The 13404-nt window shown below is 30.7% G+C and overlaps 2 protein-coding genes across 3 annotated transcripts in view; one reads left to right on the top strand and one right to left on the bottom strand.

Moving 5' to 3' along the window:
* The window catches only part of Adsl (adenylosuccinate lyase), a 370898-nt gene that overhangs the window by 133066 nt on the left and 224428 nt on the right, over positions 1-13404 (top strand). The window lies entirely within an intron of this gene.
* Positions 1-13404, bottom strand: part of LOC142329934 (uncharacterized) — a 53315-nt gene that overhangs the window by 16095 nt on the left and 23816 nt on the right. Inside the window, exon 2 of the mRNA XM_075374899.1 lies at positions 1717-1944. Within this exon, the coding sequence (XP_075231014.1) occupies positions 1717-1944 (228 nt within the window). The remainder of the gene's footprint in view (positions 1-1716; positions 1945-13404) is intronic.

The following is a 13404-nucleotide window of genomic DNA, read 5'->3' as shown; positions in this document are numbered from 1 at the left end:
TCCACTTCTTCTGGTGGAATAATATTCCTTTTAAATTATCCAATCATTTCTTATTTCCCTTATTCTTAATCTCTTCTGCTCCGGATATTCTGGATGTTTTGACGTACAGATATCGACGACGGATATGGAACCGTCAACATCGTCTTGTGACGTCTTGCATGGGACGTAAAGAAATGTAAAGTTACTAGTCCTTGAAATTTGTACTTTATTATATCGATTGATCTTCTGCTTTGAATATATCTAAAGATTCTGTTTTCTGTCCGATAGTAGTAAAAAAATGCTGAGAGATTTAACAAGCAGGTAAAGATAAGTTTCCTAAATACAAAAGTACTTACAAGGAGAATTGAGGATGGATTACATAATTCTCAGTATTCTGAAAGTGCCGAAAACATGACATCTGATAGGAATGTTTCATTGAAATAAACAAGTACTATTATGAATGGAATTGTTTTCACTTATTCTTAAATTTGAAAAGTAATTTTTCAAAATGCTGTTGATAACACTCTGTATCATTTAGGATATAATTTTGAAATACGATAGAAATATTACAGCCAATATTGATCCAAAATAAAAACAAACTATTCTGGCGTAATGTGTAATAAACTTGGAGGGTTGGATTCAGTAATTTATTTATACCTTTAAAACAAAGTGGAATAATCTAAACTGCTAATTCGGCAATAAAGTAAAACTCCAATATTCTTTGAAAAATTATTTTTCAGCACCGCATCATAACCAGTGTGTTTCGTGCATGTATTTAGATAGTAATCTAATAAATTAGTTTATTGTAGAACACAGTATTTCTGTCAGTTTGATAGATTTCATAAGAAAGTTACCCATTGTAATGGGTACCATGATTCGACTTCCGGAAAATTACGACTTATCTTCGCGTTTCACATCCCCAGACCCCAAAACCATCGTCAATTCAAACGTTTACATATATATATTTTTTTTTACTTTCTTGTTGACACGAAAACTGCCGTAACTTTCCGCCAATCACTTTTAAATTTATACATAAAATGTAAAAATCCAAAATCTCGGACGAGTTCGTTAGTGGGAAAAATCGGACCATGGGGATGGGAATGTGGGGGCTTTTTCGATAAAACAAAATATCACTATAACTTTCTTATTAAGTAAAATATCGAATTCGTTTAAAGTTCTTATTATTCTTTGGATAAGTGCCTAAAACTTATCTAAGTAAAGCTTTTTGATTTCACCAACTACTGATCCAGGGAGTGGAAAAATGGGCTTTCGAAGACAAAAAATCATACTTCCCTTAAAAGGCACAGAATCGAATCAGTTTAAAGTGGTGGTTAGCCCTCTAAACATTACCTAAAACGTTTTTCTGAAACAATTTTTGATATGGCCAATCCTAACGGCAAGGGATGACCAAAATGTTGATGGAATTATAAGAAGAAGAGCTTGTCGTATGTTAAACATGTGATACTTTTTTCTCATGCAATCATTGTCGTATTGAGTAAATTTGAAGTTTTTCTTAACTCTAAGGTGGAAATCTTTTTTATCCCCTACTTACCGGTGAAATCGACCTCCGTCTTCCAGCGTTCCGAAAGGGATTTTCTTTTTACTTGATGTTTTAAACCATTTATATAATTCATGGTATATTTGTTCTACAGTTAACCACTTTCTTACAGTCTGTATTTATTTAGTTTATGTTTTAAGCAAATTTTTAATAAAATCTTTTTGTTTAGATGGACTTACCGTTGTTTTAGCACGTACTAATTCTCCTCTAAGATGACCAAGCAGTAGACCAATTGTAATTATTACATAAGATCCTAAAACAATATCGGAGAATATGGAACCAGTACGATCAACTGCTAATCTCCTTGAAAGTGGCCATTCTCTTGATTGTTTTTCTAACTCATAGAATACACGTAATGTTTCCCATATTGTCCATAATTTATAAATTAGACAGACGACACATAAAAACTGAAACATAAAAAAAATAATCTGATAAATTTTACATAAATGAATTGAATTTTCTTTCTTATTATTTAGAATTCAAACTTATAAAATACAGTAATTTTCTGTTGAATTATTTTCATGTAATAAGAGCGCTACAAGATAGAGAGTTAGCATGCAAATATCGTGATAGAATCATCACCATCCTTTGATTTGATTTGCAAAATCAGTAAGAATTAAAAATTTTAAATCAACGCTAAAATGAAAATCTAAAATCATTATGTTTTCCGATTTTCAGCTAATATAAGTTGAATTGGTTTGTCTGGAATTTCTCCCACCACCACCCCATTCGGTCGCCCTAAAGCATAAGACCGAATGTCCGTACCACAAACGGCTACTGTTCCTCAAAACGGTTTAGCGACTAATATCCTAATTAGTTCCTAGTGCTTACCTAACTGCGTGAGCGGAATAACCGTGGTGCCCTACACCACTCGCTTGCGTGTCCCCTGCCCACTTGTCATATATTACTAACATGGGTAGACGCACCCCGTCTACATGCTAAAAGATATGACTTATCAATAAATTAAAATTTATTTCGTCAAGGACAGCAAGCTGCTGCCACGTCTAGATCGCTGAATGCCAGCAAGTACCTGTCCATCATATTATAGTGCTTGGAGTAATATTTGACCGATGGCCAGGTTCCTACAGCAAGCGGTAGGAGTCTTATATCCCTTAAACTATTAAGGGATAGTTGCCGGTTGCCGGTTGAACAAAGCAACGGTATCAAGGAACTCCCACACGGTCCGACAATATGTATAAAGACCGAGAGAATAAAGATATACCGAGATAAAGAAAAGGTATAAAGATTGAGTCCCCGGCTCCCGGATTGGAAACCCCGGGGGGGGGCATAGCCGGGTCTGGTCGATCCTACTCTGGGGGTTTGAGGCGAGCGCAAAGTAAGATCCGACCGCTGTCGGATTTTACACAGCCCAGGGGAGTATCAAAGGACACTCCCCTTGGCTGTGTAATACTTAGCTGCAGGATCCGGCCCGGGAGAGAAGAAGAAAAAGGGGAATAAATGTCCAATCATCCGGATACTTCTTTTCAAAGGTCAAGCCATATTGCACTGTAATTTAACTTTAAAAGCATAATAATAATTTAATTTTAAGTCATAAAAACAAAATACTGTTACTTAAAAAAATAAATAGACACAATCAGACGACATCAATGGCAAAATCAGACATTGACTGAACACATGTTTCATTTCTATAATTTTTACGGAACTGACTGTACATAACTTCTAAAAATATTCTACGAAGATGATGAAGCAATAAGTCATAGTAAAATGACACAGAAGTAACTTCAACAGTAGCAATTAAATTATCATGAGAAAATATTTAAATAGTAAAGATTATTTTACTGTTTGACACAGCTTATTTTTTTTATGACTTCAATATTTTTCTTGTCTTACATTTTGTTAAATAAATTATCATTTATTTGTATTTAGTATTCAAATTTTTATTCAACGTTCTATTTCAGTAGAAAATTTTAAATAATTCATGAAAACTGTCTGTTTACTTTAGTAATTCTTTAGTTTCTGAATAATATTTGATGAGTAGTAATGGTGTTTTTTTTCCTTTAAAGAATAAATAAGTAAAAATATCATTAAAAATAATAATTTTTTTAGTTAAACTTTGATATATTTTTGTCATTTATTTTTAAATTTAAAACATTTAAAAGATCAAGTCAACCATTTACAGTAGAAAATTCTTGAGTTATGTCTTAAAAAAAAAATGTATTTTTCTTTCCTTTCATCTCAATCAATAATCTTTTTATAAAACGAATAGAGTTATTGACCTTTGTGATGTTATATTTACGCACGTTCATTTATTTTTCATTCTTTGGCGTTCAACAACCTTTAGATTTGTTTTACAGAAAGCTAGGTTAGACTTAGTTAAAACTGTTCAGGTATCTTTTTTTTTAAATTTATCACGTTCCGTTAGTCATATGAATTCTATTTCTAAAGTTTAATTTTTTACTTAAATGAATCGTGATGAATACGTGAAAAAAAGTTTTTTTTCTTTTCTATAAAATATATATATATTTTTTTAGAACTAAAAGTTATGTTATTGTATTGCATGTAAGAAATTAAAAATCTTTTATCGTTTTGTTTGTGTTATTAAAGGGAAAATTAATTTTATTCTTTATTCTTGTTTTATGTTAACAACAATTTTGGTGTTAAAGCTATAACTGATCTTTGAAACATCTTTAAAGAAATCGACGATCCGAGTTTTATTTACTCGGATTTAATGAATAACGCCTAGTGTTTAAGTTAGATATCTTTTATATCCCATGATAAATGTATAAATTATTTTTAAGTAATTAGATTCATCTAATATAGGTTTTGATTAATTTATCTTCAGGACCGCATCAAATCCAACCAAAAGACAAATTATGGACAATTTCAGGCTTCAGGTACCCTTCCAGCTCACTACTCTTGGAAGATTGGTGCGTTTTTACCCAGTAGCATGTTATGACCAAACATTTTGCAACAACAATAAAAATACAATATAAATCTCTTTTCATCCAGAAACTAAAGATTCTTCCGAGGGAACAAGTTTCTAAAGAAACGCCTTAAACAAGATTTATTTCTACAATCGGTTTATCTTACTACAGCTGTAATTTTACGCTATATTTCATCTTATTAAAACTCATAATTACTAAAAAGAAATAATGTCCTGGCGTTAAAGACAAGAAAGATGAAAAACGAGTGACTTATAAGGAAATTCTAGTTAGCTTTTCCAAAAAAGGAATTTTGTAATCCTTCTGAATTGTGGCCCCCACGAACATTGCTCAAAAATGTTTTTTAGCTCTTTTATTTGAAATTTCATTCTAAAATACATCCAAAAATTACGTAAAGTAAATGTATATCTAAATAACTGTTAAGGAAAAATAGAAGTTCTATTTGAAATTTAAAATGATATTCCTTATTTTCGTTGTTTCACTTCTTTATTTTCTTATATTATTTCTTCTTCTATATCTTTTATTATATTTGCAACCATTGAAATATCTTCTAAAAAAATGTTTATTTTGGCTCCCATTTTTTTTTTTTTTTTTTTTTTTTTTTTTTTAATATGAATTTAATTGTTTGATTTGGAAAATTCAAGATATATCCTCCAAAAACATTTAATGCTTTAGTATATAATTTTAAAAATTTTATTCATTCGACAAATCTAATTTTTAGATTCACATTGAACACAAATATTTTTATTTCTGTTACTATTTCATGAACAACCTACTTATTAAATATTAACTTTCTGACGAAAAATGAAAAATATTCTTTTTGTTTTAAGGTGAAAAACAAATGAAAAATTATAAGAAAATCCATCCTGTTTTTCTTCTTAAATAACATCAGTTTAAGTGGTGAAAATAGTTTATTCACTTTATTATTAATCTTTTTTTTATCAATTTTTACCTTTTTTTATTGGAATTAGTTCGATAAGATGTGATAGGGTTTTAAGGCCAGAACTTTCTAAATAAAGAAAGATAGAAACCTTACCACAATGTTCCGTGAAATTTTATTAATAAATTAGCATCCCTATTGCTGCTTCGCTCGCGCTATATGCATATAGAACTTCAAGAATTGGAATAATTTTTTAGTAATTATGCGTGGTTTGTCTCAGAGTTATCGATAGTCACACTCTAGCGAATAAAATAGATTAATTTGGGTAATAAAAATTTTTCGTTTGTTTAATATGTAAAATTGTAGTAATTCCCTTTAATTTTATGATCAAACCAATTTTTTTATGTGTATTATGATAACAGTACAAATTGATCTTTTAAAGACAATGATATTAAATTTACTAAGAAGAATTCTAATTTATTTATTTATACTTTATTTTAATCACGAAAAATTTCGGTTTTCAGATTTCAACGGAAGTATTCATTTTGACCATCCCTGAATCCATTTTGACTAGTTCCGGCGTGACGTCTATACGTACGTACGTATGATATCTTGCATAACTCAAAAACGATTAGCCGTAGAATGTTGAAATTTTGGATTTAGGACTGGTGTAACATCTAGTTGTGCTCCTCTTCGTTTGATTGCAATTGAATTAACCAAAATTGTCCAAAAAGGCCCAAAATCAAAAAAATTTGGATTTTAGTCTTTTTCTTAACTGCAATAATATGCCCTCGTTGAGAGCTTTTCAACCATATATCATAAGTAGTACTTATTTTCATTGGTTTCAGAGTTATAACAAAATAAACTTTTAATTAATGAATTATTTGGATCTTACTATGGGAAGGCACATCGGTTCGAATCTGACTTCGTCTCCTTTTTTAACTTTTTTTTTTTAATTTAAATATATTGATTTATTAATAATTATTAGCCTCTGATTGTTAAAAAATTTTTACAGTAAATAATAATTCAGTAAGAACGATAAAAAAAATATCAGAAGTTATTAGTGAAATAAAATTTTATGTACTTTTAAAAATGTGTATATGTAATTTAATAGGCGTACAAGGAAGTCATGTGGTATTTACATCAATTTTTTTTATTTATGATTACACAGCAGTGATATTGGTGAGGTATGAACTGTAGTAAATATTACGGGGGTCATAAGAAAGCTACAGTTAAAATTTCATAATGATTGGTTCAGTAGTTTTCAAAAAATAAGAAAGGTTTTTTTGATATCAGTTGCAACATTGCCTGCACTATACGGTTACTGGCGTTTCCCGTTGCGGTCACTTTATTTTATGTTTTTTAGCAAAGTGACCGGAGGAAATAAGTCATATCGCACATACAGTAACAGTAGCAGGTGGCTGTGGTTGAGCCGCAGTGCCCAATACCGTCGCATCCCTTCAAAAATCGAAATTTAAAAAACCTAAAATGTTTTTATACATTTCTGTGAATAGTATTTGCAAGCCCAAATCTACCGAATATCTCGTTTAATACAGTCGGAAGTGGAGAAACCTTGCAATCATTGTTCAAAATTGTTTTACTCGTCTTTAACCCTTTGATTTTTTTTGGAATGGGACACCACGACTAAGGGAAGATCCATGTACAAGTTTAAACGGGATTTGGTATGGATGATATGCCTCGAGTTCGTTTTTAAGGGCAACGGGTGCCCAGGTGCTCACCAACCATGTTAATTTGAACCAATATCTGTTCCGTCTGACAGCTGATGAGCTGTGCGTCTGCGGGGAGGTCCAGTCAAATGAACACCTGATGTTTGACTGCCCTGCTCTTGGGGAGGGGGATCACAGACCCGGCCACCCTGGAACTTAGAGGTCAAGGAGAAAATTGGCCACTCACAAGCGGCGAGAGCCGCATTGTCAAACCGTGTGGAAGTTCCTTGATGCGGTTGCTATGTTCAACAGACATCAGTAGTTTACTTAAGGGAAAGTCTCTTAACGCAATGCTGTGGGAAGCTAACCTTGAGGTATATGGCTGATCACCAGCCAATTAGGGCTACAAGCGCTTTAATATGGTGGACAGGTACTTGCTGGCATTCAGCGACCTACGCGTGGCAGCGAATTGCTGTCTTGACAAAGTAAATTTTAATTTATGGATGTCATATATATTTAGTAATTGACAGGGTGTCCCTACCCATTTTAGTAAATATATGACAAGTGAGCGGTTGGTTCACGTAAGCCGGTAGTGGATGGCATCGCGCTTAGTCCGCTCACGCTGTTAGGTAAGCTCTAGAAGCTATTTAGGACACTGGTCGCTAAACTGTTTCGAGGCTCAGTAACCTTTTGTGGCACAGACATTCGGTCTTATGCTTTAGGACGACCGAATAGGGTGGTGGCGGGAGAAATGTCAAGCAAACCAATTAACCCCTTTCAAGATCAAATTTGGAAAATCTACAAATTGTAGATATTCAAATGAAGATTACACTCACCAAAAATCAAGTTGATATCTTCGTTTATTACCGATAAATTCAAAAATCCATTTTAACTTTTAAACTCGTAATTTTAAAAAATCCTTTCTTAGTGTGCACTTACACCGTAAAAAGAATGTGTATATCAATTTTCATCAATTTACCTTCAGTAGTCTTTGCTAGGCGTGATAATGAATCAGTCTTGATATGTTATGTGTGTATATATATATATATATATATATATATATATATATATATATACATATATATACATACAAAAGTAAAAATAATACACGGTTAATAGTAAATCTTAGAAGCCAAAATTAGGCTTATAAAACAGTCGGTTAATGATATTTGTCTTTAACTAAACCTAAATCGAAGTAAAAAATATAATGTTCGTTTTCCGAGGAAAGAATAATTATAATAATTTCCCCTTTGTCTATTACCTGATTAATGCAATATAACAAAGAGGTATAATCTAATATATTAGCGTGATGATATGAAGTTTATTCATTTTTATTATTATAAATAATTACTTAATTGTGTGAACGTTTTTATAGTACCTACTTACTGTTTTCTTTTCTTTTTTCATATTTTTGTGAAAATATTCAAGAGTTATTTATTTTCATTGTATTTTATTATTTATCTGTTTTTTCCACTTATATTATTATCTATACATCATTATAAATAAGTTTGAATTTTAATAAATGCGTTCTCTCCATATATTAATTTAGCTAATGATAAGATAGTAAAATTTTAAAATAACAGAACTTAATCATTTCATGTGAACTTAGTAATATATATATATATTTTTTAAGGTATGCATCAATTTATCTAAATAATAAAATATAAAACAGAAAATATTCAAGAACCGTTTTCAATAAAGAGGTAAAATAAAAAATTAAGTACATATTTTGGTGGCTAAAAATAAAAGACGTTATTTCGATTGCTAGATTGGCGGAGTAGCGTCTCTTGGTCTTTTATCTGGGGTTCCGGCTTCGAATACTGGTATTCCCTAAAATACCCATGGTATTTTTCATAGCTAAAAAATAATCCAATTTCCATATTCTGAAGTACACGCTTTTTTTTATGCTTCTGTGGTGAATTAATTCATTAAGAAAAAATCAAGTAATAATTATACAAAATGAGAACTTTTTACTGATTTTATAAAAAATAGTCATCCTTTAACTAAAAAATTATACAGTAAAATAGTCCAGGTGAAGAATTTAAGTAAGTTACTTTTCAAATTCAGACGTTAAAATTTTTAATTAAATGTGTATATTTTTATAAACAAATATATCCTCCCTATATTATAAAAAAAATTCCGAGGACACGAAAATTGCGATAATTCCGACACCTAATCGATCTACTGGGTCGGATGATGGGTTAAAACACTAGGAGTATCAAATCACACCTAACGAGGCCTGACCCAAAGTTTTTTCTCAATCTGAATCGAGATATGAGCGAAAATTGGTTTTCCATATCTTATAGTATGATGAGAAAAATGCTGAAAACATGAACCTTGCAATAATTCGGGATTTAATTGATGTTCTGCGAGGGACAATGACTTAAAACACTGGGAGAATCAAGTCACACCTAACGAAGCCTCACCCAAATATTTCCTCAACTCTGAATCGAAATATGAGCTAACTTTGGTTTTCCCTACATTATAACAGGGTAAGAAAAATGCTGAAATTTTGGCCAGGGGGCACAGCCCCGTAGGTTTTTTTATAAAATAATCCTCTTTTTAATATTCTGTAAGAATTTTTTTCTTATTTAATCTCTCTTTTTCTTTAATTCACATTTTTAATTATATTCATAGCGTTTTATTACTCTGCATCTATTGATCATGATTATTTAACTATTGAAATAAGTTATAATTTTTTTTTTAAATCATTCTCGACGGTTTTCATGTTATTTCAGAATTATTTCAAAGTTTGTCCATTTTCAATATATCTTTTTATTATCTGCATTGTATTCTTCTTACATATCGAACAATTAAATTACTATCCTTTCGAAATGGTGCTATGTGAATTATTGATTAACTGAAAATAAAGCTTAATTTATTTGAATTAGCAATGTCTTACGATAAATACCGTTCTATATAAAATAATTAAAAGCTGTCTAGGCAAGTAAAATAAAAAGAAAGAAAGAATTAGAATTATATTAATTAACTAATACCACAAAATTGGAATAAAACCAAAGATCCTAAATTTCATACTAAAAATAGACAACGATTCTTAAAGGCTTAATATTAAAGCCGTATGGATGATGGTACCTTTACGTTTCCTCATTTAAAAGTTAAGTTATTTTTAAAAGTAAATATTCTGAATTGCAGAGTGTAATGAATATTAAAAAAAGTAGTTTCCTAGTTAATAATTACAATCTCAGGATGTTCGGCCTTTTTTTCCTGTTTAGCCTCTGGGAAACACCGTCAGGTATTACTTCAGAGGATGAATGAGGATGATATATACGAGCGTAGGTGAAGTATAGTCTTGTACAGTCTCAGGTCGATCATTTCTGAGATGTGTGGTTAATTTAAACCCAACCACCAAAGAACACCGGTATTCACGATCTAGTATTCAAATCCGTATAAAAGTAACTACTGCCTTTACTAGGATTTGAACATTGGAACTCTCGACTTCGAAATCAGCTGATTTGCGAAGTCGCAAATCACCATTAAACCAACCCGGTAGATTAGGATGTTCGGCCTGGTGATACTGTTGTTAACTAAACCTCGTTTTAAAGATTACACTATCACAATGACCCTTAAAATTTTGCTAATTATTTTTTTATTTTCCTTCCTTTCCGAATCCTTATGTCCTTTTTATGTTTCTTCTTTAACACAATCTTTATATCATGGTAATAACATTTTCCTGTTTACTGTTTTCGTCCAACATTTATTTTGGCAGAGGAATGAATTAGCTTAATTACTGCAATAGATGTCTTTATTTTTACTTTCTTGTACGAAGTAAAGAAAGTATTGTGATCGCGAAAAATTTCGGTTTTCAGATTTCAACGGAAATATCCAGTTTGACCATCCCTGAATCCATTTTTACTAGTTTTGGCGTAATGTCTGTATGTACGTGCGTATGTAACTCGCATAACTAAAAACGATTAGCCGTAGGATGTTGAAATTCTGGATTTAGAACTATTGTAACATCTAGTTGTGCAATCGACTGGATCAGAAGTTTCCCTTCTGATTGCAATCGACTGGACCAAAAGTGTCCAGAAAAGCACAAAATCATAAAAAAAAATCTGGATTTTTTACTTTTTTTTAACTGCAATAATAAGCCCTTATTGAGAGCTTTTCAACGATATATCATAAGTAGTACTTATTTTTTATTGGTTCCAGAGTTATAGCCAAATAAAATTTTAATTAATGAAATATTTAGATCTTTCAAGGGGAAGGCACATCGCTTCGAATCCCACTTCATCTCCTTTTTTTTAACTTTTTTTTTTATTTAAATATATTGATTTTTTAATAATTATTAACCTCTGATTGTAAAAAAATCTTTACAATAATTAATAATTCAATAATAATAATAAAAAAAAATATGATACGGAAAAATATCAGAAGTTATTAATGAAATAAAATTTTATGTACTTTTCATTTTAAGAAAATGAGTATATGTAATTTAATAGGCGTACAAAGAAAAAAAAATTGTTTTCACATATTTCTTCTTCAGTTTACTTTATCTCCGGTTGTTTGACAAATTTAACGCAAACTTTCATTCGTTTCTATTTTGTACCGATTTCTTAACCTCAGTATATTTCTTATATAATGAATTCTCAATTACGTATCATATATATTCTAATATTTTTGCGTTCCTTCAATTTTTGTTTTTAACTTCTATACTTCCACCTACTATCAAATTCACCAATCCTAGGTGTCTCAACAATTAAACTTATCAGATTTGTCTATTTTTTTACAATATTCTACCTCAAACCTCTCTTTCCTAGCCATAAAAAGTTCTCATTTTGTTCTCTATCAAGTTATATTATTTTAAAGAATCTTTTAAGCAACACTAAATATTAAACGCTTTTTTTAACAACTTCCTTGTTGTTTAAGTTTTACTACACACATGTTAGAGTCGATCGGAATATTCTAGACCTAACACAAGATGACGCAAGTATGAGCAGTCAACTAATAATATATTTATCAATTATGATCCATTAGATGGGGTTATATAAGTTTACAGAAGTGTCCGTTTAGTTACTTGTTTATGGTGATTGAGTAAATAAACAAGTTTTGATGTTTTCTGAGGAATGGATAAATTGAAGTTCGAGCTACTATAAACAAAGTAGTTTGTTTTAAAATGTTTAACGCTGACGAACTTAATTTTTGATAGTAAAAAGGTGGGCTGCTGAATTAAACGTGTTTATACATCAATTCAAGATGATAAACGCTCGGAACTCTCGGGACGTCTAAAAATCGATACGACTGAAGGAATTGTCACAAAAATCCACTAGTAAATGATTCCATACTGAAGATAGGCGAACTTGCTGATCTTGTAAACATCTCGATAGGTCGTATTCGCTACATTTTATAGGCATCTTCGTTATAAATAAGTTTTCCGTTTAATGGAAGCCACTTTTATTAACAGTCGAACAAAAGGCATTCAATTTAACACTTCTCAAGGGTGTTAAAACTTATTTAAACGCGATTCCGCTGAATTTTTTCTAAGTTTTATAACTGTAGAAGAAACATAGATTAACTATTACATGCCAGATGTTATTACAAAATAACAGTCTAAACAATGGTTGGAAACAGGTAAAAGTCCGCCAAAAAAAGCGAAAACGCTTCTATCTCCAAAAAAAATCATAGGTACGTTTTTTTGGGAATTCTTGTGGTATTGTAATCATAGATTTTCTGAAAGCAGGTAGGAACATTGCCAGGAAGTATTACGTTTTACTACTAGATCGATTGAATCATTCTATTCAGGCTAAACGTCATATTTGACCAAAAAGAAAGTTTTCTTTCAGCACGATAATGCAGTACACGTACGTCTTTGGCTGTTGCTGCCAAATTCCATGACCAAAGCGCTTCTATATGGACCGTATTTGCCGGATTTGGCACCAAGAGATTACTTCTTCTTACCAAACCTGAAAAAATGGTTCAATGGACAAATATTTATAATGAAGTCAAAGCTGAGATAATCGTTTATTTTCCAGTGTTGGACAAAACGTATTATACTGAAATTATTAAAAAATTGGAAAGTCGATGAGTTAAATGTGTCAAATTGTAAGATGACTACGTTGAAAGATAAAAAAACATTTTTGAAACATTTTTTTGTTTGTCAAGCAAAGAACTTTTCGAAAGGCCTCGTATGTAAAAAAACAAAAAAAAAACATATTTTTAAATCCATAATTTTTATACTACTAGATTTATTTTATTTATTAATCCTATTTTTTTAATTACTCTTCAGATTTAGCTATATATTTTTTTGCACTTATCCAAAGAATTCATCACCATATCTCAAAACACACAAATATTTTTCATGTTTTACTGAACATTTAATACTTTAAGTAGTGAAAAAAGATAAATTTAAATTATTATCTTTTTTCAACTTAATTGCAACCAGTGTATTTTTAGTATCCA

Source organism: Lycorma delicatula, chromosome 9 (genome assembly GCF_047948215.1).
Source record: "Lycorma delicatula isolate Av1 chromosome 9, ASM4794821v1, whole genome shotgun sequence".
NCBI classification, from domain to species: Eukaryota; Metazoa; Arthropoda; class Insecta; order Hemiptera; family Fulgoridae; genus Lycorma; species Lycorma delicatula.
The sequence above is the reverse complement of the archived record's forward strand: the minus strand, read 5'-3'. Positions and strand labels throughout refer to the sequence as shown.